The sequence below is a fragment of the Lotus japonicus genome, chromosome 3, assembly GCF_012489685.1.
Source record: "Lotus japonicus ecotype B-129 chromosome 3, LjGifu_v1.2".
NCBI classification, from domain to species: domain Eukaryota; kingdom Viridiplantae; phylum Streptophyta; class Magnoliopsida; order Fabales; family Fabaceae; genus Lotus; species Lotus japonicus.
In genome coordinates this window covers 25,530,481-25,556,421 of record NC_080043.1, presented here as the reverse complement: position 1 = coordinate 25,556,421, position 25,941 = coordinate 25,530,481, and the positions used below count along the sequence as shown (strand labels likewise).

The following is a 25,941-nucleotide window of genomic DNA, read 5'->3' as shown; positions in this document are numbered from 1 at the left end:
CCTTTTCAAGGCCAAATTTCTTAACTAAGCCTTTAGCATACTTACTCTGAGATATGAACATAGAATCCTCCATTTGCTTGACTTGTAGTCCTAGAAAATAATTCAATTCACCAACTAAGCTCATCTCAAATTCAGATTTCATTTGTTGAACGAAATGCTCCACCATTGAGTTCGACATTCCTCCAAATACAATGTCATCCACATAGATCTGTGCTATCATGAGCTTACCTTTGTCATTCTTCACAAACAGAGTTTTATCAATTCCACCCTTGCTGTAGCCATTGCTTACAAGAAATTCAGTTAACCTTTCATACCAAGCCCTAGGTGCTTGCTTCAAACCATACAAGGCCTTCCTCAACTTGTACACATGATCTGGATGATGCGGATCTGTAAATCCTTTAGGTTGTTCAACATAGACTTCTTCATTCAAATAGCCATTCAGAAAAGCACTCTTCACATCCATCTGATATAGTCTGAACTTCAAGAGACAAGATACACCTAACAAGAGTCTTATAGATTCCAGTCTAGCTACAGGAGCAAAGGTTTCATCAAAATCAACTCCTTCTATCTGAGTATATCCTTGAGCAACTAGCCTTGCTTTATTCCTTGTGACAGTTCCAGTTTCATCTGATTTGTTCTTGAAGATCCACTTAGTAACAATGATGTTTACTTCTTCAGGTCTAGGAACTAACTCCCACACTTCATTTCTTCTGAACTGCTCTAGCTCCTCTTGCATAGCATTTATCCAGTATTCATCAGTGAGAGCTTCATTGACATTCTTGGGTTCTATCTTAGAGATGAAACAACTGTGAGCAATTATACTTCTGGATCTGGTAGTCACCCCTTCTTGAAGGTTACCAATAATGTTTTCTTGAGGATGATTCTTCTGAACCCTGATTGATGGAGCTTTGTTTGATGTGATATCTTTGTCTTCCTTTTCATCAGCACTTGTTTCTGACTCATTGTCGAGGGCGGTTGCTGGAGCATCGGCTGGAACATCAGTACCATCATCATCTTCATTCAGAACTTCTTCTTCCTTCTTGCTTGGTTCATCATCTACAGTCACATTCACATATTCCATCATGGTCCTAGTGCGAGAGTTAAAAACTCTATAAGCTTTGCTGTTCATAGAATATCCCATGAAAATTCCTTCATCACTTCTAGGATCAAGCTTCCTCTTAGGATCACGATCTGCAAGGATATAACATTTACTTCCAAATATGTGAAAGTATTTTACAGACGGTTTTCTACCTTTCCATAGCTCATACTGTGTGGAGGATGTCCCTGCCCTGATAGTGACTCTATTATGTATGTAACAGGCAGTACTCATAGCTTCAGCCCAGAACTGGTGCGGAATCTTCTTAGCATGTAACATTACTCTAGCTGATTCCTGGAGAGTTCTATTTTTCCTTTCATCTATTCCATTCTGCTGTGGCGTGATGGGGGCAGAAAATTCATGACTAATACCTTCTGTTCCACAGAACTCCAAGAATTTTGAATTCTCAAACTCCCTTCCATGATCACTTCTGATTCTTACAATCACACAGTCCTTCTCATTCTGAAGTCTCATACATAGATTCTTGAATATTTCAAAAGTCTCTGATTTTTCTCTCATAAATTCAACCCATGTATACCTTGAAAAATCATCTACACAGACAAACACATACCTTTTTCCTCCCAAGCTTTCAACCTGCATGGGACCCATGAGATCCATGTTAAGCAACTCCAGAACCTTTGTCGTGGTCTGATGCTGGAGCATCTTGTGTGGCACCTTGGTTTGCTTACCAATCTGACATTCTCCACATAGCTTTCCTTCTCCCAAGCTCAAATTGGGCAGCCCCCTTATTGCTTCATCTGCAAGAATCTTTTGCATGCTTCGGTAGTTGAGATGTCCTAGTCTTTGATGCCATACATTCACCTCATCTTCTTTAGTTAACAAACATCTGGAAACATGACCTTTTTCTTCTGATGTCCACATATAACAGTTGTCTTTTGATCTGACTCCTCTCATCACAACCCTCTCATCATCAGTGGTCACAACACATTCTATCTTATTGAACTTCACATCATATCCTTGATCACAAAGTTGACTTATGCTGATTAGGTTGGCTGTTAAACCATTTACAAGTAACACATTGTTCAAGTTAGGAGATTCTGTGCTGACGAGTTTTCCTACTCCCTTGATCTTCCCTTTAGCTCCATCTCCAAAAGTAACATAGTTGGTGGAGTGACTTCTGATGTCTTGCAAGAAACTCTTGTTTCCTGTCATGTGCTTTGAGCAGCCACTATCAAAATATCAATCTTCCTTTGATGATGCTCTGAAAGACGTGTAGGCTACCTGACATCTGACTTCACCCTTGGGCTTCCATTGCTTCCTCATCTGAACATGCTTTTTATCGTACATCTGAGGATAACCATATAACCTGTAACAGTAGGGCTTTATATGACCATTCTTACCACAGTAGTGACACTTCCAAGGTACAGTTTTGTCAAGCTTAAGTTAGGGTTTCACATGCAGAGGTACATGTCGAAGCAATGAATCTGACAACTGATAATTTCTGGGCTTCTTGAACTCAGTTTGTTTTGCAGCGGACACAAATTTCTTTGAACCTTTCTGTTTTTCTCTGTTTGCTGTTCTATAGTCAAAGCCAATTCCCTTCAAACTCCCTCCTTGCTTGCTAGTCTCTTTCAGAATTTCATCAAGCATATCAGACCCACTGTTCAACATTCTAACAGATTTGTGAGTAGCTTCAAGCTTTCTTGCCAGAGTTGCCACTTCCTCTTGAAGTCCTGCATTAATCAACACTAGATTAGCTTTTTCCATAACATCAGCGTTTTTAAACTTACTTTGCCATTCCTCCAGATCTTCCTTCAGCTTTGTGCTGAGCTCTTTCAGCCTTTCATTCTGAGAGACAAGTTGTTCTATCTCACTTTGCTTTTCTCTCACAAGTTTACATGCTTCTTCCCACTTGATGTGTAGCAGCTTGTAAGTCTCAGCCAGTTCCTCATCTGTAATGTCCTCATCACTTGTATCAGACTCATAGATGGTTCCAGAGAAAGCATTGACTTTGTTTACAGATATCTCCTCCTCATCTTCAGTGTCTTCGTCTGACCAAGTTACCATCATACCTTTCTTCTGCTTCTTTAGATAGGTGGCGCATTCAGACCTGATATGACCATATCCTTCACATTCATGACACTGCACTCCTTTACTCTGACCAGATCTTTCTTCTTCTTTGGTCTTCCTCTGTGAATTGGACAATTTGGGTTTGTTATCGAACTTCATGTCCTGGACATTAGGCCTGGTTCTTTTGTCAATCTTTCTCAATGCTCTGTTGAATTTTCTTGCTAGCATGGCCAGAGCCTCAGAAATATTTTCACCCTCACAATCTTCATCATCACCTTCATCAGTGTTTGACACAAAAGCAATACTCTTATTCTTCTTTTCAGATTTTCCACTCAGTTTCAACTCAAATGTCTGCAAAGAGCCAATAAGTTCATCAACCTTCATGTTCTCAATGTCTTGAGCCTCCTCAATTGCAGTGACTTTCATAGCAAACTTCTGAGGAAGAGATCTCAAGATCTTCCTTACAAGCTTCTCATCTGACATAGGTTCTCCCAAAGCAAATGAAGCATTAGACAAGTCACGGACACGCATGTGGAATTCTGAAATAGTCTCTTCTTCAGTCATCATCAAATTTTCAAATTGAGTAGTAAGCATCTGAAGCCTTGACATCCTTACTCGAGTAGTTCCTTCATGTGCAGTTTTCAGAATTTCCCAAGCATCCTTTGCCACAGTACACGTATTGATCAGCCTAAACATATTCTTGTCAACTCCATTAAAGATAGCATTTAGAGCCTTTGAATTTCCAAGAGCAGCTTCATCTTCAACACTGGTCCATTCTTCTTCAGGTTTTTCCACAACAGTAGTAGAGGTGCCTTCAACCTCAGCCTTAGTGGGGTGCTTCCAACCCTTGACAATAGCTTTCCAAGTCTTGTTGTCAATTGATTTGAGAAAGGCTGTCATGCGAACCTTCCAGTAGTCATAGTTAGTACCATCCAGAATGGGTGGCCTATTGACTGATCCTCCCTCCTTGTTATCCATGAGAACTTGAATAAAAATCCCTGGAGCTCACCCAACCAGAACAGGGTGCCTGCTCTGATGCCAATTGAAATTTAGGTTCCCTCTGATACGATTGTCCTGCACGATGCTGGGACAAGAGGTGCGACAACCGCTTAACAGTAAAACAAAACTTATCAACAGAAACAATAACACACAGTAATTGTTAACCCAGTTCAGTGAAAACTTTCACCTACGTCTGGAGGGTTTGCACCCAAAGAAAGGAAATCCACTATCTCAAGATTCAGGAATTACAGACACTCATGAACAACTCAGTTCATAGTTCACTTCCTAATCTACCCAGTGTATTTCTACTTAGAATCTCAACCTAAGTATGAGAGCCCCTCTCACTTTCTCTCAATCACTGCCACAGTGATTGGTTAACACAATAAACAAGTAGAGTTTGAACGCAATCAAACACACAGAATCTCTCTTTGCTTTATAGAATCAGTGAGCAAAGACAGATTCACAACAAACAAAGGACAAAGCACAATGAACAAATCCTAAAACACTCGATCTCTCTCTATCAGCTTCGGCTCCTTCATGTTTTAGGTCTTCATCCTTTTATAGACTTCAGCAGCGGTAGCATGGGCTTTAGGGTTGGCATGGGCTGAAGAAACAGATTGCAGTAACAGCAATTCAAAACGCAATCTTGATAGATTCGGTTTCTTATTGCACAAGTAAAGATAGAAACCAATCTTTTAACAAAGATTGTTTCAACAAATAACAACCCAACAAATAAACCCTTCTGGAATAGCTACTTGCTCCTCAAGTAACTCAAAAACATATCTTCAGCAAATCTTCAGAGGGCCCACAACAGAAACACAAGCTGAGGACTGATGCCCTAGCTTCACGAAATCAGATGCCACGACATCTGCTACGACAATCGGTTGTTTTGACAAAATGCATGGCAACATGTTCCAACACAATGGCCATATGAGTTTACCCGAGACTTTTGGCCTAGTTAAAAATGCTTCCCGCGTTTCGGGAAGACTCGACTCGCCCATATCTCGGGGAGGTTCTTTGGATAAAGAGCTTATTCGCACACACCGCCAATGGGTGGCGGCGGGAAGCTCATCCGCACACGTTGCCTGCAGGGGCTACGGTCAGCGCCGGACTTTCCGGAGCGATCCCCAGACATCAAGGTCGTGTTGGGATCGCCACCTTCAGCGAATGTTTCCCACCAGGCTGCCGTCTCATTTCGATAGTTAGGAGTATTGCTAAGAATATCCTTTTGTATTTGATTTGTTTAAATTTTACATCAAGGGATGCCTCGTTATAAAACTCCCGTGTCGGAGAAAAAGAGTGCATCTTTATTTTGGTCCTTGCTTTTTGGTCTCCTTTTCAATCAGAGTATTACTCCCAGCATCAGGTCTTCCTCGCCCTCTTTGCCTTCTCTGTCGTGGCGAGGGATCTGTCCCTGCCCTTCCTCGCGATTGGCGGGACGAGCTGACTTCGTTGGTCTTCTGTCCCCATCTCTTTGTTGCTCGGCCTCCCTCTTGTTACCCCTTCCTTGTGCTTTTTATTTTCCTTCATTCCTGGTCTGGCGATGAGTTTCTCCCTTTCCTGCCTTCCGAGGGGGCCAAGCAAATGCAGGAGGCTCCCCACAAACAGTTCCTATTTTCCCCCAATTGAAGAGGTCAACGTTCTCTTCTACGAGTTCACTCAAGCGTTGTTCTTGGTCCTTGGTGAGTCTAGGCTCGATTTCCAGTATTCCTCTACTGGTAGCGTTCATGTCTCAGTCCTCGTCATACCACTCATTATCTCTTTGAGCGTAGAGCTTGCCTTCTCTTATCCTACGGGAGTTTTCTGCCATACAGGTTGAGGCAATGGCTATGGCACTTCCTCGCCCCATTTTGGTCTACTGCCAATTTTCCTATCCTCCCGCAAAGTAGGGGATATTTTACAGCAAGGTGGGCCGTAGATATCACTACATGGAGGCGATTTAAGGTACCTCGCCCTATGATGACGTTATAAGCTTCCGCGACTTGTAGGACCAGATATTTTATCCTCAAGAGCTCGGCGTCCTCGCCCACTCCGAAAACTGTATCCAACTCTACGTAGCCACGTACCTAAACTTGTTTCCCGGAGAAACCTTCCAAACTTCCTGCGTATGGCTTTAAATCCTTGTCCGTCAGCCCCATCTGTCTGAATGCGTCCTCATAGATTATATCCGCCGAGTTGCTCTGGTCTAAAAGCACCATCTATACATTGAAACCTTTTATTCTTACCATTACCACTACCGGATCGTCCGTATGGGCCTTGATTCCCTCAAAATCCGCGGTTGATATCACTATGTCTAGATGTGGGCACCCAAATGGTTCTGGATACACCTGTACCGATGCTGTCGCCCCCACTGTCTCCCGGCCCGCCGCCGATACGTCGTTGTAAACTTCGAAACGTCCAGTGATTGTGTTCGTTGCTTCAACCGTTCCTCCGCCCTCGCCGTTGTCAACTTCTTCAAATTTCTTTCCCTTCGCCGCTTGCGGACGTCTCGCCCTGATCAACCGCCTGATTTGACCCTTCAGCACGAAACAGTCGGTGGTGTTATGGCCCTCTAAGTTGTGGTACTCACACCACCTCAACAGATTCCCCGCCTCGCTTCAGGGGTCCTTTCTGTGCTCGCCGACTCTGTTCAAATCCTCAATTTCTGCCTCGAGAAGTAACTTTGCTAGCTCCTTGTTTGAGCATCCCTGCGACCTCATTCGCTGGCTTACCTTCGCTTCTCGGCGCGAGCACCAGTGTGTCCTATCCCCCATTCTCGGGCGGAGTAATTTCCCTTTATTCTTCTTTATGAATCGGCCAGCTTGTTCGAACCCGTGCACGCGACTCGTTTCCTTGTCCTGTACCTTTTTCCTTGCTAGAGTTACCCTTGCTGTTCGCTCGCCCTTCCTCTTGTGTGCTTCAATTTCCTCTTTTAAGATGTAGTACTGCGCTCGGGCGCGGACTTCCATCATTGAGCATGCCAGCTCCCTACTCAGCTCGCAATAAAATTCTCCCCGGGCCAAACCGCCTTTGAAAGCGCACACGCGTGGCTACAATTCCTCGAACCTCGCGGATATGGCACTGGTCAAGGAATTTTGATGAGAAATCACGGAACTTAGCTATGGATCCTGGAGGCAGATTCGTGAACCATTCCTTTGTCACGCCTCGAAACATTGATGGAAGCATCCTGCATTTCACAGCGTCGGAAACCGCGTACTTCGCCATCTTCGCCTTAAAACGAGACAGATGACTCTTTGGACTGGTTTGTCCATCGTACGCCTCCAACACGAGGCTCGTCATGTCTTCCGGTACAATCACCTCTCGTACTGCCGCCGAGAAAGGATTGGTTCCGGCCATAGCCGCAGCTTCCTCCTCCTCTTGATTCCACTGCCGGAGGTGATAGTAACTCAACTGCTCCTGTAAACACTCATTTTGCATCTTCAAGTCGCCACTTAACGCTCGACGTGCTTCTGCACGACGATGTCTATCCAACCTCGCGGTGCGCGAGAAAGAAATGTAACTTTACTCTGGTTCCTTGCCTCGTCGTCAGCGAGATGGCTCCATCAGGCTCTGTCGACGAACCGAGAATTCAACCATTTGCCTCTGAATCGCACCAGTTTTCACAGAAACTTGAACTTCTCGAAATCAAATTGCGAATTGCGCGGGAATCAAATCACGATCCATCAAGAAAAACTGGAGAGAAATCGCACAGAGAAACGAGCTTCACTCCACCGAATCACGATCTACGTAGTCCGGGAATCGAAATCTACCGTTCCCCACAGACGGCGCCAAATGTTCCGTACTAGAACATAGAGAGGGGAGGTAGTACCCAAAGAATGAAGAAGGTGATGAGAATTCTTAGAGAGAGAAGCTCTAAGCACTTAGAGAGAGAAAATGTAACTGAATTTCAATGCTATTATTATTCAAATGAGCTAAGAGTCCTTTACAATTGGTATTTCCCTCCTATTTATAGAGGTGGAGTTGGGCTTTGGCGCCTCTAACCTATCCAAATGGGCCAGTTGGGCCTCGGGAAGGGAGGCCCAAGATCATGACGTGTTCCCCGCCCAAGGTCAGGTCTCCTGGGCGAGGGACCCTGGGGTCTCGCCCAGTCCAGGACTCATATATATGAACGCATAAGCTTATGGTGCTCCATCATCCTTATGTAGTTTCTCTTTTGTCATGAGTGAAATACTTAGAAGCTTGAAGCCATACATCTTGAATTTCTTGAGTGAACCTTCTGTGTGTTTCTTTTGCGAGATAAATATCTTATCTTTTCTCTAACTTGCCTCTGTATTGAGGAAGTAACTTTTCAAGCTAAGGTTGGTTATCTTGAAGGTTTTCATTATATCTTCTTTGATCACCATCATCATCTTTTTATTATTTCTCATGTAGATAAGATCATCTATATACAATGAAACGAAGACAGTGTCATACTGACCATGCATCTTGATGTATAGTGTAGGTTCACGCTTGCTCCTCCTGAATCCTCGATCAATGAAATATTGTTCAATTCGGCTATAATGCTTGAGAAGCTTGCTTTCATTTCCTTCACAAATGAATCCTTGTGGTTGCTCCGCATAGATCTCTTCAAGTACCTATTAATCCTTTACATGGTGCCCAAGCACCTTTCTCTATAAACTCTCGCTCCCATTCCTCTCATCAGAACGATTCTTCATTTTACCGTTCTCTCTAGATCACGTTCTCTCTCTCAACCCTCTCCACTTCTCCATCTTCCTCCCATCATTACAAAGCCAAACCTGACTTCTCCTTGTCATGGTGGAAGCAACCACCCGTCTCTTCACCATGGTCATCACCATGAGAACCACAAGCTCCTCTTCTTTTCCTCATGCCACCAAGGAGCTCCTCATCGCACCATCATTACCATGGAGAAGGTGGAAGGGCCGTGAGCACCACCACCATATTGTATCCTTATTTTTGTGGTAAAAATATATTTTCCTTGTCATTTGATCGGTTAGTTGCATCATATATGTTGCTATCCAGCCGAGTTTGGTAACCAATCAAGTATACAAGCTTCCATTTTTAATTAGATCACCATTTTGTCACTAAAAGTTGTCATAGCCTTGGATCAAATTTTAATCGGTGAAAATTTGTTCTTTTGGTATTTAACACAAAATCATCGTTAGAATGTATTTTTAATCGGTTTAAATACTCTATTTTGGAATGTAGAGGTTTCGATCATCATATGCAAGTAGAGAAAATGTATTTTCTCCATCATCACATCTACGGATAAGGGAGTCCTACACCCCAAACCCCAAATCATTCACTTTGATGTGCTTATTCATGTTAGGGATGTATTTTTAACCATTAGAAAATTATCTTTTTAGAATAGAGCACATTTTCAATTAGTAGGATGTTGTCATCTTAGCTCAAAATGCATTTTCAATTGTTGAAAAATTATTATTTGGCTGAAATGACATTGTCTAATATTACATGTGAAGCTTGAGCTCTACTAAGTTCCCTCATGCTTGCGGGTTCAAGAGCCATAGGATCGAACCGCACCATTTTACTATTTCATAGTACAATGATCATGTAGAGAACCGTCCTTTAGTATTTCATTCAGTAAAAATGATCTTACAACACATAGACAATGTAATTGTAAAGTTGAAACATCGCCTAAATAGCTTTGTGGACCAAAACTCACTATGGCCGAGCCTTAACCATAGGATTTTCTTCACGGTTTTAATTTATAAATGTGTTCTAGGATGTTCTCTAATATATTGGGTTGTTAGAGACGCATTCAGAAAGACTTTTGAAGTCAATGCCACTCTCATAAAATTTAAATGAGACTCAATTCGACTAGTACAAGTGACCCCTAGTGGTTTGCACTGGATGACCAGGTTAGGCGGGGTGAGTTACGTCATAGTAAATACCAAGGGTTTTGTCATAATGCTTACCCTGGATTTATTTGCTGATTGGTTTTTCTGTGGTTGTTTGCTATTGAATATTGATAGCTAATCATATAATTATATGTGTGCTTAAATTAAATGACATGTTGTTTGATTAAAGATATAATATATTACCTGATGGATGATATCTGGCGTAATATATATGAAGGGGTCACTTTTAATCTTCGGATCAAAATTGACAGTTAGGATTATAAGACTCTTAAAAAATACTTGTGTGCCACCTCTCCTCCCTTGTTTTCTATTGCTATTTTTCACATGCTTAGGCTGCTTCGGTCTAGTTTTGTTTGAGTATTTCCAGTTACTTCAACCTTTCTTTTGGGCTAAAGGGAAACAAAATTTAGTTAAACGTTTTTTTATCTCTCTTTGGAAATACACATCCAATAAAAAAAAGATGAAGATTGAAGATGTATTTCGGAATTCATATTTGGGTGAGTTTGAAAAGTTGACATTGTTAAAATTTGATGCCAGAAACACATGATAGAGGGAAAGTCGTGACTATGATGCAACCAAGGTAATGTGAATAGAAGCCATGGTACACCCAAGAAATTAAGGGTTTGGAAATGGGGGGGGGGCACATGGTGTTTTTAGGAGCCTTCTAATCTCGACCATTCAAATTAATTCAAAATCTAAAAACGGTCTCTCTGACTCTCATATAAAATTTCTCCTCACTTGATATGCTTCATATATCAGGTTTATATAATCTTTTAATGAATTACTACTATTCGTGCATAGTAACTAAATTAGATATATTAGAATGCCAAATATGACATGGTAGAATGTTCTTGGAGGCTAGAACATTATCGTGCAGCATGATACTAGTGGGGGAGAGCAAGCGGTAGCATGAAAAGAAATGGCTATCGATTGCGGCAGGGGATACTAGAACAAACAAAGCAATATACGTTTATGAATGTTAGTGAGCATTAGTGAAAGGAACATGTTGTTTTTTATTTTATTTTTTCAATGTTAGCCATTAGTTTCAAAGGTCAGAAGTTACTCCTCTCACTCTCACGTATATATGAAGTATACCAAGTGAGGAGAGTTTTTTATATGAGAGTGAGAGAAACTGTTTTTAGACTTTAGATTAATTTTAATGGCCGATATTAGAAGCTCCTAAAAATCACGTGTCTCCTCCCTCTAAATGTGACGGAGATTTTCCCACCTAGTGTGACGTCCAAACTTACAACACAAACTAAAGTTTACTATTGTACTACTTGGCTAGGAATTTAAATCTTTTTTCTTTAATATCCAAGCTTTCACCCTTATATCACCACATCAAGACTTAAGATCTTTTAATCTTACAACTTCATTTAGAAAATTTCTTAATTCATTACATATAAAATTAAAAGTTGAATCCTAGAAGATCCCATAATGCATGATCCTATGTGCTAAGCTCTTACCCACTGATAGCTACTGTAGCTTAATAGCTTCGACGCATAATTCATAATACTCGATATACTCTCATAGTCTTGCCACACATCTCTCAACAACACAATCTCCATCTTTAGTGATAAAAGAGGAAATAGACAACAATAACAACAGAGGGGTGAGAAGTTCAACACAATCACACAGAGAATAGTATAATATAAATGAGCTTCACACCAAAAAAATATCATCATAAGCAATGCATTAAATTGATATTATGAAGCCACCGACTACTCCTCAAGAATGCTATGCATGTGGGCCCATACACAGAGAAACTCAACATGTCACCTCAGAAAGGCGTTGGGAATGGAGTTCAGATTCCCCCATAAAACACCTCTTTTCTGACCATGATGATCATTAGGGAGCCTGCAGAATAATTATGCTCGCAATGGGGAAAATATCACATAACCGTCTAAGTGTCTCACCTAGTCAAACCCAATGAACCAACTTACCACTCATCGGTACTCTTAGATCTTGCAACTTCACCCAAAGGAGCAGGTCTTAGCCTCGACAATCCAAGTTGGGGTCCACTGGCTTTACTACTACCACATCGTCCTTCTGATCGAGGAAACTCCAAATGATGCATGATTTTACCTCAGAAATACCACAACCTCTTTATCAACAGTCTTGGAACCCCATCCATCAAAACCACGACCGAGATTTCATCATGTCAAACAACATAAGAGACTCCATCCCTGAACTCCATCTCTAGGACTTCATCCCATAAGGCGATGCCTAAGACTCCATCCCATCTTGCAACTAAAAATCTTTTCTTGAAAGTAGTCATCCGTCCTCAAATTGGGTTACATAATCACCTTCAACATAGGGGTATTCCTTCACACCATCACTCCAATTCATCATAGTACATCATGAATTAGTACATCATCAATATCACAACTCTATAATCAACTTAATTCAACATTATAATTATATAGCTCATTCAACATCAATAAATCTCATCATGCATCATCAATCATCACATATCATCAACATCATATATCAGTAACATCATATATCATTAACATCATATATCATCAATCTCATACATCATCCAAATCACACGCCAAACATCCAGCTAGTCTCATGATTCATATAACTAGCCAATCATCAAAGCATATCTATTCAATAAAAAAACATGAGACATGTGACTCAAGTAAACATCATCATCATATCATATATCTATTCAAACAGCAAACAAGGGACCTATGGAGGATCTAACACTCATTTATTCATACTATTGTCCTATCCTTAGTTGATGACCTCTCCCCCCTTACACAAAGTCGTAGAAAATTATTGCCTCATTCGATCCTCATTCGCTTCACTGTATTAATTTATATTCATCATTTACTCAATTCAATCAATACATAATTTTTATCGAAAACATGCAAGAATCTTTTTTCAATTGTTTTCTTCTACTAATTTGATTTCTTTATTACCTACTTTTCAATTCACTATTTAATTTACTAATTTTCTCAATAAATTTGATTAAGCATTTTACTAATCCTTCAATCAATTCTTTCTTCTTCATCTAGTTCCTTCCCTTACATTACTTAATCATTTCTTACCAACTTTGCATTATCATTAAGAGATGGGTACGCTGTTTGGCCCGCCTCGCGTAGGCCTGCATTTTAGCGGTCCTTTATTTTTCGGGCTATAGCCCGCACTAGTCCGCAGTTTTGCAGGCCAGCCCTCAGACTTTCTCCTCTCTTACCCACTTTTTTCCCTTTTAGGTCCAACCCGCATTGGCCCTCCCCGCACTGACCCGCTACGCGTAGGCCCGATTTTAGCGGTCCTCTATTTTCTGGGCTATATCCCGCACTAGTCTGCGGTCTGGCGGGTCGGCCCGTGAACTTCGACCTACTTACCCAGCTCTAATATGTTAACAATTTTATTATTTAATCCTTCATAATTAATTTAATCATACTTAATTAATCTCTAATTATAAAAATTAATCTAAAGCAAGCTAAGCTTATTTACAACATCAATTTGCTTCCTTAATTATGGGCTAACCAAAGCTTTTACAACAACTCAAATCATTTCTCATCACGCTCTAAGTCATCTTCCTCATGGAAGTCGCCGCTCCTTTAAGTTTTCCAATCCTATTTACAACAGTCCTAAGATCACAAAACTAGACATGCTTGGTGCAACTAAACTTTCATTCGAAATTCATATATCCAACCTCAAAAACTATGTTTTTCATGTAATAAGTCATTAATCTAAGCTTAGGAATGAATTATGGAAGCTTGGGTACCTTTGAAACGCAATTTTGGAAAATTTCTGGAATAGAGTTGCCAGAAAAGATGAAGACATAGTGGTGGACGTCATCGACGATGAACAAGTGGTTGTACGACAATCTACTCACTTCTAGAAGAACAACAATGGTCAAATCGTCGTGATCAGAGTCTAGAATTTATGGCAGCCTTCAAGAAGGATCTTTCCAAAATCTGCAAATTCACTCCACACACTTCTAGAAACACGTTTCAATAAGAAATTTTGAGAGGAAATTTCGAAGGACATGAAGAACAATTTAAGAGCAAGGTTGGGTTTGTAGAGACTTCTCTCTCTAAACGAGAGGCTTCATAACTTGAAAATACAGTGTGGTGATGCTGCAGAACATAATGTATATCTTAAGGGAGTTGAGGAAGAGAAGGGTGACACATGTGTATTGTGTTGCCTCTTCGACCACATGACAAGTGCCAAATTTAGTCGCCTCTTGGTGATCTTAACTCCACCCTCTAATCCATCAATAGAAGTTGATTAACCTCAATTAATCAAGAAATAATCATTCTCTTCTCTTAAAAATTTTTTTGTATGATAGTAATTTGCTTAGGAAATTACTAATGATTTGTTAATTTCATATTACATAAAATATTAAATTTCGAGGAAGATTTACACTCTAATATTTTTTATTAATTTATTTTTATAATTACTTCCAAAAGTAAACTTTAAACGTTCATTTATTTATCAACATTTTATTCAACCAATCACATAAACACCATCACCAAGAAATAATAATAATAATAATAATAATAATAATAATAATACATATTAATTTAGCAGGAGAAAAATCATTGATGTTTATTCCATGAGTACAATCGTATTCGAACAAGTCTAAATTAAAGTTCAAATTTAATTCAAGAACAAAATATCTTTTACACAATTCACCTATTGGAGGATATTTTAGAAATAGGTATCAACACTGGGGATTCATTTTAAAACTGGTATCAAATTTGTGGTTACATAAGGAAATAACAAAGAAACTACATTAATGCATCCTGAACTAGCATTGCAGAAACCTCAGCAGAGGGTTGCTGCCAGTAGCGCCTAGGAGAAGCATCTCAAGCAACTTGAAGAGCCAGTGAATCCGCTGCAGTGTTCTTCTCACGGGGAATTACACGCACACTAATCCTCCAATCTCGACGAAGCAAGCTGCGCACACGCTGAATAACATCTCGAGCCCAGAAGTGCTCACTGCTCACCTCCTCCTGGAGAACATCACGAACATAAGAGAAATCTGTATAGCATGCTACCTGGCGTAACCCAAGGTCCCAACAAACCAGTAAACCGAGCTCCACCGCGAGAAGTTCTGCCATAAACGACGTGCCTGTGCCATAACTTTCAGATGCACCTAACAACCATCTATCTGCAACGTCTAAAACACACACACCACACCCGATTCTAGTTTTTACTGCATTCCAACTCATGTCCACTATGACACACGTCGTCCCCGCCTGTCTTTGCGAGAAGTGCGAGGAGGACGGTGGGCTACTAATCCCCGACCATCGCTGCCAACTAATCACGTCTCCCATGACCTTTCTCGAAACATAGGTGATGTGTTATGGGCTCTTCCCAAACACTCTGTTATTACTCCATCTCCAGCCCCACCAAACCACAACGGCTGCCAAGACGTGATTGCTGCTAGAGACTAGCTTGCGGAACCAAACCTGGAAGGGTTCATGATTGACCAACGATGGAAGAGAGTGCTGAAACATCATCCATAGTTGTCGCGATTCCGTGCAACATCTGAAGAGGTGATCGATGACCTCGATGTCAGTATCACATCGCGGGCAAGCTGAACATGCAGCGAGGTGATTGAATCATCGTTTAGAGTTCGTCGGAAGCGCCTCCTTAGCAATCTGCCAGAGAAAAAATCATATCCTTTCAAGCACCTTGGTCCTCCAAATCTGCTTCCACCATGGAAATAAGCTCGTTGTCCCCTCACCAGCTAACCTTCGTAGGCCGATTTTTCAGAATACACTCCATCATTCGTGTGATTCCATTGAACTATGTCATGGTCCACATGGTTTGCAGGAACTGGAACGGAACAAATTTTAGTAACAATAATGGGAGGTAAGGGAGTATACAACGCTTGGAGGTACCAAGCTCCATTCCGCCATAAATCAGTAATAGTGATGGAAGTGTCCGAAATATGAACAAACGAAACTCGATGACAAAGATTCTCGGTGCCCAGCCAATCATCATACCATAGTGAGAAGCCTCCGTCTCCTAACAGTGGATGAAACCCTGCTTTGATCTCATTCTTCGCATGTATAATTCCTTTCCAAATAAGCGAGTCACCGTGTTTGTAATCACCATTAAGAATCAATTTGTCAGGAAAATATTTTTCCGTCAACGCTTGCACCCACACCTTATCATGGTCATGGAGAAGGTTTTCAACTAGCTTTCCAAGTAGCGCAACATTATTAAGTCGTGCACTACGCAAGCCCAACCCTCCCTCCGCTTTTGGACGGCTCACCTCACGCCAAGGAACAAGGTTCCACCCCTAGCTTGGCCACCCTTCGCCCAAATGCAACTCCGAACCTTCTTGTCAATAAAATCGTAAGTTGATTCTAGGAGCCAAAGGGCTTGCATCGCATACACCGGGAGGGAAGACAACACCGATTTGGCTTAGCACAATCTTCCCGCCCTATTAAAAAGCTTTTGTTTCCAAGATGCCAACCGGGTGTTCACCTTATCAATTATTGGTGCAAAATTCTCTCTTGTCACCCTACCTTTGAGAAGAGGAAGGCCCATATATTTGCCCAAATTACTAGCTCGTGCAATACCCATGATATCAGAAAGTTAACGTTGAAGCTGCTCATCCACGGTATTGGAGCAAAACATCTGTGATTTGTCTAAATGCACTTTCATGCCATACACTTCATAAAAGTCCCTCAAAGTTTTAGTTATCAAGTGCATTTGCTCCTTATTAGCCCGGCTGAAGAAAAACACATCATCCGCAAAGAAAAGATGTGATATGTCAATCCCCTCATTCGTGATTCTAATTGGTTGCCAAGCACCCTCATCCACTAATTTCTAAATTTGGATCGCCAGACGCTCCATACAAAGCACAAAGAGATACGGAGAGAGTGGATCGCCTTGCTGTAATCCTCTTTGAGGCTTGAAAGAAGGTAGCTTCAATCCATTACAAAGAATGGACATGCTAGCATCCTGAACGCCCCATATAATCAAGTTTACAATGCTAGGAGGAAAACCAAAGTCATGAAGAGTTGTTCGCAATAAGTCCCAACTAACTCTGTCATAAGCTTTTTCTAGATCCACTCTCAAGGCCACAAGACCCCAAGTTTCTTATATGTGTGAATGGTTCGCATGACCTCCTGAGTAAGGATGATGTTATCCTTAGTCCCTCTTCCCGGAATGAAACTGCCTTGCAAAGGTCCAACCAAATCTGCAAGCAAGGGACGAAATCTATGAACCAAGACCTTCGTGATGACTTTGTAAGCCACAATGCACAAGCTAATGGGTCTCAAGTCCTTAAACCTGAGAGGGTCCTCTACGTTAGGAATGAGGACGAGCTAGCTTAATTATTATGTAGTGCTCATTGTTAGTTTCCGTCGTACTCAACCCTAGAAACGCTCTCAACCTCACTCCTGCAGCCTTGCTTGGGCGGTCGCCGCGCCTCTCCTTTTGGCGCGGCGGCAACCCCCTTGCTTCTCCTTACCCTTTTTGTCTTCCTCTAGTTCTGAGAGTCTCTTGCCTCTTTTCAAATTTGTTTTTCGAGTTTCCTTTCTCTGCTCTTCGTTGTTCTTCACTCCTTTCCTAGTTGTCCCCGGTTATTTAGATCATTGGTTCGTTTGCAGGTTGTTCGTTCAGAGCGGAGGCGGCTGGGGTGGCGCTCTCTGTCGCCGATGGAGGGATGGCACGGGGTCCTTCACCGCGGTTCTATGAGGGTTTTGGCATTGACATTGTGTTCGTTAATACAGACTTGGGCTTTTGGTGGTGGTTTTGCCACCCGTTCTCTCAGTGCTCCAGATCTGCTCCTTTCAGATCTCGTTCTGGCATTTTCAGGACTTGTTTCCACTCTGCGCAAGAGGCTAACTTGGAAAAAGAGGGTTGAAATATATTAAATGTGGGAAAGGCCATATGTAAATTGCACTTCGGGTGTGTTGAGTTTGTAAGCAATGGAAATTTGAGATGTGGGAATTTGATTTTTTGAATATCTGCTCGCCGTCACCCTTGGCGGATCTGAGACGGTGGAGCTTTTCGAGTTTTTCTCACGGTCACCCTTGGCGGCTCTCAGACGGCGGTGCTCAATTTGGGGTCAGCCGCAATAGATTTGAGTTTTTGGGTTGTAGGTGGTTGTGGCTTCGCTTTGTTTTCGTTGTCGGGTATGTTGGTCCGGCCGAAGCAGCAGTGTGCCCAACCTTTTGGCAAGATGTTATGCTCTCGCTTTTTGGTTGATGTTTTGAGCTGATTTGCATCTTCTCCAATAGTGAGATGAGCTCTGTTTTTGTTGGGTTATGTGGCTTTTCTTTGCCATATCTCGGACCCCGATAGATGCTCCTTCTCTTTGGTCGTTTTGGTACTTGATCCGGGTTTGGATCTATATCGTGTTTGCCTGAGGTTTTATGCTAGGTGTTTATTTGCTGTTGGAATTTTTAAGTTTCATCTTTGGATGCACCAAATCTATTGGATTTTAATGTACTATTGGAGTGGATTATACTCATTTTATTGAGTAATGTTTGTACTTTCAACCATTTCATCAAATAAAAAAAATTTGCTGTAAAAAAAAGACTCCAATAGCTTAAGCTTTTGGATAATTAGTTATTTAATATCGTATTAGAGTCTCTGTGATCAAGCGGTTCAAAGTTTAATCCTTGCCGCAATCATTCTTTTAATAAAGAAGTTGAGTTTAAGCACATAATTGGTGGACATGTGCATTTGACCATGCTTCGAGCCCAAGTGAGCTCTAGCATGATGGGCGTGTTAGAAATATAATATAAAACTATTCATGTGGCCCTTACCTAACAACTTAACTTTTTGGATAATTGGTTACTTGACAAAACATATCAAAAATAAGCTCTACTACTACTTCAAAATTCGAGTTAAATGTATCTCTATTTATACCTCCAAAAATAGAACCATGAACACCTCTGACCTTTGTGCTGTGGACATAAGGCTGAATGCTCTCGTGGCAGTAGCAACGTCCACAATGCATGGTGAGTCACGGTAGGGGTGTGCCTGCAAAAGACACATTGGCTCTCAATTCAGCTTCTAAATCATAGAGAATCTCAAAGTTTTAAAAGAATATCTAAATAGAAAAATGAGTAATATTTACTCAAATGAACGATCAAACTTATATTTATAGACATGGTAAAAGATGTTATGAAGGTGGCAATGGGCCTTAACGAAAGTTTTGTGAGCGTCTTATGCTTGAATAATCTTACAATTGTTTAGTAAATATTTCGTTGTTCCTCTTAGATGATTCTCTCATGGGCGAGATGAGTCTGATCACTTTAGTCATGTCGACTTGCCAACATAATTTTCATTTGGTTGTGAAACTTTTGGGCTGCTCGAGACGATATGACTATTTGGGTTGACCATAATTCACCATAAGCAAAAATTATTCTACCATTTATAATGAGTTATATTTACCCTTATCGTGATCAAAGTAGGATCTCTAACATTGACTGAAAGTGCATGTGATCCAAGTAAAGGTGTTGTATGTCCTTGCTAGTCAGGGGCGGACCCACGTTCAGTTCAGGGGGTTCAGTTGAACCCCTGAAAAAAAAATTCCTACATACCCCCCTATAGTAATTTTTTTTTGAACCCCTGAAATTAAAAAATTGCACCCAGGTCCCAGACAGCCTCACTCTCTCTCACGCACTCATTCTCACTCTCAGTCTCTCTCTCACCACACTCACGAATCACGATTCTTCTCCTTCTCTTGACCACCACCTCCACCGATCCAGTCCACCACCACCAGGCACCAGCCGACGCACCACCGCCACCGGCCACCAGCCCACCACAATCCTTCTCTGCTCACTACCTTCTCTCTCTCTCTCTCACGAGTCACGACTCTGGTTCTACACTTCTACTTCTCAACTCTCAAGCACAACACACATCAGTGACACCACGCGGCCACGCCACCAGTCCACCACCACCGGCGGCCGGCGCACACTGCACAACGCCACCACCCACTCTCTCTCTCTCTGTTGAAGCTTGAAGGTTGGTTGGAATTGAAAACCCCCAAATTGAAAAACCCCAAATTGAAAACCTAAACCCCAAATTGAAAACCCTAACTGCTATTATTTTGATTTGCTTTCCCTTTTGCTGAGTTTGAAAGTAGCGTATGTTGTCAATTGTTGAATTTGCTGAAATCAATTTGTCAATTGTTGGCTGGAATGTTGAATTTGTGTGCTTTGATGGGTGTTGTTTGGGAGAATTTGTGTGCTTTTTTTATGGGTTGTGCAAGTGATTGTTAGTTTGTGCTTTTAATGGATGTTGTTTGAGTGAATTGATGGGTTGTGCAAGTGATTGGTATTGACGTACTGTCATATTGTGTGCTTTGATGGTTTGTGCAATTGTGTTAGTGATTGGTATTCTGTGCTTCTGAGTTCTGATATTGTTGTTTGAATGAGTTTAATGGGTTGTAGTGTTGTACATGTGATTGGAGTAATTTGAATCTACACACTACTTTGTTTGTATCTACACACTACTTTGTTTATCTCTTGTGTAACAAGTTATTGTTTATTAGCTATTCTGCTTGCTAACTTATCATTCATTTCTAAGTGTGGGGTAGGAGTAATTTGAATATGATTGGGTTTCTTATCAGTTAATTTCCATATGATGCTTTTCCCCTGTTATTTTGTTGTGGTTGTTCTTCGGGGCAAGCATTCGTCTGTTATGTACTAAGTTTTTAAGGAGTGAAGGTCTACTTCCATGTCTTTTATGATTTATCTGACATTGTATCTCAGGACATGGTAAATTTGAGACTATAGGAGCTCTTGGAATCTCTTGTATGCTTTTAGCTACCGGTGGTGGCATTGCATGGCATGCTGTAGATATTTTGATGGTATGGAAATTCAAGCTTCAATTCTCTTTGTTGCTTTCTAGACTGTGTATGAAAATAGATCCTATGTAATCATCTTAATGCTTAGAAGTCATTGTTGTATATGTGCAGGGATTCTTCTCATCAGGTCCTGAATTGGTTAACCAAGCATTGGCACATGCTCAGGGTGGACATCACCATGGAATTGACATGGATTATCCTATCCTTGCATTGAGTATGACTATTGTGTCAATAGGCGTTAAAGAAGGGTACTGCTAGTACTTAATAATGACATGCATTAGGGTGAAGGTGTATAATTTCTGATAATAAACATATTACAATTGTTTTTAATTATATTTTTATCAATGTGCTCATTTAAAAAATTTGAACCCCCTGACCCCGGGGTCCTGGATCCGCCACTGTTGCTAGTTATACATCCACATGTCTACATTTTCGATCCTTATCATTGTATTGCAGTTGTACATAGTTTTTCAAGTAATAATCAATCAGAGAATCAAATGTATATATCAAAAGAGAGAAAGAAAGTGCAGGAATATTATCCGTAAGGTAAATTCGTGCGTACCTTTTTGTGGGAAAGTCACATAAAATGTACATTCAGCGGAAGAGCGAATCAGAATTCGTTCCAAGCCACTTCTTCGAGGACATTCATTTTTATTTTGAAATTATTGTCTTTTCAGTACGTGTTGGTTACAGTTTAGTCCAAGCCATAGTACAGTATATGTATAAATGATTAATTGGGTTGATGTTGAAATATGATCGATGGTAACTGATCGGAGTCGTACACTCTATTGCTTTCAAGTTTAAACAACAAAACCTTTTGCATCATCTAGCTGTCGTGCCTGTCCCATTTATGATTTGAGTTTGGTAGAAGCGGATCCACGAGGGTTCTATGGCAACAATTCAATAGTAATTCCACTTCAAAAGCTGATGTGCTGGCTTTGTCATCTCTAAAAGGCAGTAGTTAGTTATTTGGAGAAAAATGAAACTAAAAAAGATTACACCAATTAAGTCTAAATAATTAGAACCGATAATGGTTCTTTGGTGTTGGAGCTAGTGTAAACGTAATGTTACGTTCTCAATGGATGCACCACTGTTGGGTTTAACAAGAGAAACAAAGTTTTGACAATCTAGATTCAGCGAGATTCCACGTATATATCTAAAAGAAAGTTTAACCGAAAAATGGCTTTAATGTGAGCAATCAAGGAGGACCATCATCGGGAGTTGGGTTTGGGGCCCCCCATGGGGCTTCGCGCCCCACCACATTTTTTTTAACCCAAAAATGCCCTACAGAAATAACACTTCCGTATTCACTAAAATAGAATACGGAAGTTAAACTTCCGTATTCTATCTCTGACAGACATCACCTTTTCCACCATTACTCCTCCCTCCACCAACCCCTCCACCATTACTCCTCTGTCACCAACCTCTCACCAGCCCCCTTAACCCCCTCAATGCCTCCAGACCACCCTCTCTCTCACCCTCTCCTACCTCACTTTCATTCTTCCTACCACCACCACCACCCTCTCTCTCACCCTCTCCTACCTCACCATTGGATGCATTTGAGGTAAGTGTTGTTTGTTCTTTGTTGTTATGTTGAAGTAGTGGAAGTGGTTAGATTAAGTAGTTTAAGTAGTTAGATTAAGTAGTTTGAGTAGTTAGAAGGTTGAGTTTTTGAATTCTGAGCGTGATAAAATACGGAATACACATTTCCGTATTTAATACGGACATGTATAGTCCGTATTAAATACGGATTTTCCAATTCCGTATTCAATACGGATTTTGCAATTCCGTATTTAATACGGAGTTTGCAATTCCGTATTCACTACGGATTCTAAAGTTCCATATTTAATATGTACAGGGATGACAGATTCATTATTCTTCTGTGAGTCACAATTGATTGAAGCTGGATTTCACAATGGTCAACCTGAAGAGGCCACTACAGAGGTGCCACCACCAGCATTTGTGCCCCCGTGTATAAGTATAGATGTTTCGCATTTATTTGCAACTGATCAGGTATTCTTTGAACAGATTTTTGCATTGTTTTGAGAGTGTAATATATCAATTCTTATTATGTCTTGATCACCCTTGTAATCAATTCTTATTATTATAACAGATTTTCCCTACCCGTGATGATCTTATCAATTGAGTTCATGGAATTGCGATTGAAAATGGATATGTTACGTTGATCACAAAGTCAGATTATGGTGGGAATGGAAGCAGAAAAGCTTATGTCATGTTGGGGTGCGAGAAGCATGGTAAATATGTTCCCTACAGAGACCCTGACCTTGTTAAAGGGACGAGATCACAAAAGACAGGTTGTCCTTTTCGACTAAAAGGACGACCTAGGAAAAATGGCATAGATAGAGATTGGCGGCTAAAGGTGATGGAAGGTATACACAACCATGAACCAGCTAGGTCACTACTTGGGCACAATTTTGTTGGTCGTCTAAAACCGGGAGAGAAGGAGCAAGTGGGAAAAATGACAAGGAGTTGGGTTCCACCGAGAAAGATGTTGTTGACTTTGAAGGGAAACAATCCTTCAAACTTGACTACCATATCTCAGATTTATGGTGTTTGCAAGAGGTTAAGAAAATCCCTCCGTGGGGGATTGACAGAAATGCAACACTTGTTGAAGAAGTTGGACGGTGACAAGTATGTCCACTTTGAAAGACATGAGCCTGGATCGGAAGTCATTAGAGATGTATTTTGGGCTCATCCAAATGCTATCAAACTGTTCAACACATTCCCGTATGTAGTGATTATGGATTGCACATACAAGACAAACAAATATGCAATTCCCTTGCTTGAGATTGTTGGACTGACTTCCACAGATAAGACATACTCCATAGCCTTTTGCTACATTGTTAATGAGGGCACAGATGACTACGTTTGGGCACTGGAGTGTATGAAGTCTCTATTAGCTGATCAAGCCATGTTGTCTAAGGTGATTGTTACTGACAGGGATCTTGCCTTATTGAGTGCTGTTAAGCAAAGCCTTCCTAACACTACACATTTATTATGCTTGTGGCACATCAACAAGTGTGTTTTGGCAAAGTGCAAACTCTATGTTGGCACAGATGATTTTACTGAATTGGTTATGATGAAGTGGGCAGAGGTGGTGGATGCTGCAACAGTTGAAGAATTTGAAGTGAAATGGATGCAATTGTTTAATATGTGCAAGGCAAAATACAGCAACTCTACCTCCTATTGTTCTACTACATGGTTGGTCCACAAGGAGAAATTTGCCAAGGCATGGACAAATCAAGTGATGCACTTTGGAACAACAACAAGTAACAGGTAAAAAAATTATATGAGCTTAATTTATGCGTTGTTTGTTCATTTGATAGATTTTTGTTAATAAGATATCTATTTGTTGTTTGCAGGGCTGAGGGTGCACATGCCAGTTTGAAGAAGATGTTGCGGGATTGCAAGGGTGACCTGGCCACTTCATGGGATGCGTCGCATAGTTTGACATGTAATCGACATACTGAAATATTAGCATCGTTTGAGCGCAGTATTCACAGAATTGATCACATTTTCATGTTCCCATTTTACACAAATATTAGAGGATTTGTGTCAAACAAATGCCTGCAGCTCATTGACGCTGAACATATAAGAATGAAGTCCTATGGCGGATGCGATTGCTTGTTGAGAGAGACTCATGGACTACCTTGCGGTTGTGAACTTGCAGGTCACCGGTCAACCACTCTCTTGTCAATTAATTCTATTTGTTATTGAAAGTGACACTTTTGTGAACTTGCAGGTTATGAAAGAATTCCATATGAGTCAATTCATCCATTCTGGAAGAGACTGAGTTGGGAGCATGTACCTGAACCTGTTGCAGATACTACCAGCAACCATATTTGCGGCCTGAACCATGGAGATATGCAACCAGAAGTTGAGGCATTGACACATTATTTCAGTTCTTTGGATACTGGAGGGCAGAGTATGGTAAGGAGGAAGCTTCAAGCGATCTATTGTCCTGAAAGCAGTTCACTTTGTACTCCTGCGGTTAAGATAAGGTCCAAGCGCACTCTTAAGGCGAATGAGAGAATACCACCCAAGAATAAAGCAATAGGATCCTTGACTCGTGATCTTTCAGGTTTAGAACATGTTGATAGGGAGATCAAAGAGGCAAAGAAGGCTTCACAACCACCAAAGAAGAAGAAGCGTGTGAAGAAGTCTGATACAAGCTATTTCATGGGTCATTTTCCATCCTTTTTCCACCCATATATACAAACAGTTCATAATGTTGAGGATGATGGTAACTGTGGCTATAGAGCCATTGCTGCATTACTCGGACTACCATCAGGTGAGGAAAGTTGGTCATGGGTTAGGGCAGCTTTGATAGAAGAACTTGAACGACATAGAGGATTGTATGATGAAATGTGGTCCAGACATGTGGTTAATGCCTTACATTCCCGACTCACTCTTCCTCCTGGTCATCCGGCTACCGAGGATAAATGGATGCAACTGCCAGAGATGGGATACCTTATAGCAACCAGGTTCCAAGTGGTTTTCATATCCATCTCCTCTACGGGTTGTTGGTCATACCTTCCACTAAGAGGAGAAGGTCCACCGGATGTACATCCTGCAATAGGGTAGCTGATGAAGACCCGTCTGCTCAATCAACTCTCGAACCCGCCTGTGACTGTCTGAATCACCATCACAAGCAAGGTTCCAAACCTTCCCCCAGCTGTGGCCACCTTCAACTGTCGACGGTCCACATACCGCTCGTCTGTGCGTAGGAGTGCATGCCACGCCCAGTGAGCCTTGTGATCAGCATAATGGGTGAGGAGCGACAGCTCAACAGGCCCCCCCGGAAACGGCGGCAACCTCTGGATCAGGTCCTCCTCGCCACCCTGTGCCCCCTGCTCTGGCGGCAGGACATCAGCATCAACATCAGGCGGAGGAATACTATCCTCGTCAGATGACTCCTCGCCGGATGAGGCCTTGCCGGATGACTCCTCGCCGGAAGACTCCTCGCCTGAGGACTCCTCGCCTGAGGACTCCCCGCCTGATGACTCCTCGCGAGGTAACTCAACCGTGGGAGACGGTGGAGAATCAATTGTAGGTATCTCAACCGTGGGAGACGGCGGATAATCAACCAGAGGCAACTCAATCATGGGAGACGGCGGAGAAACAACTGGAGCTGAAGCCTCCACCGCCTGAGA

General features: G+C 41.4%; 1 protein-coding gene across 1 annotated transcript; it reads right to left on the bottom strand.

Annotated features, from left to right (window-relative positions):
• Positions 1 to 14,792: 14,792 nt before the first annotated feature.
• On the bottom strand, positions 14,793 to 15,158 carry LOC130743831 (uncharacterized). Its single transcript, XM_057596056.1, has one exon. The coding sequence runs from the start codon at positions 15,156 to 15,158 to the stop codon at positions 14,793 to 14,795; it is 366 nt and encodes a 121-aa protein (XP_057452039.1).
• Between the last annotated feature and the right edge of the window lie 10,783 nt (positions 15,159 to 25,941).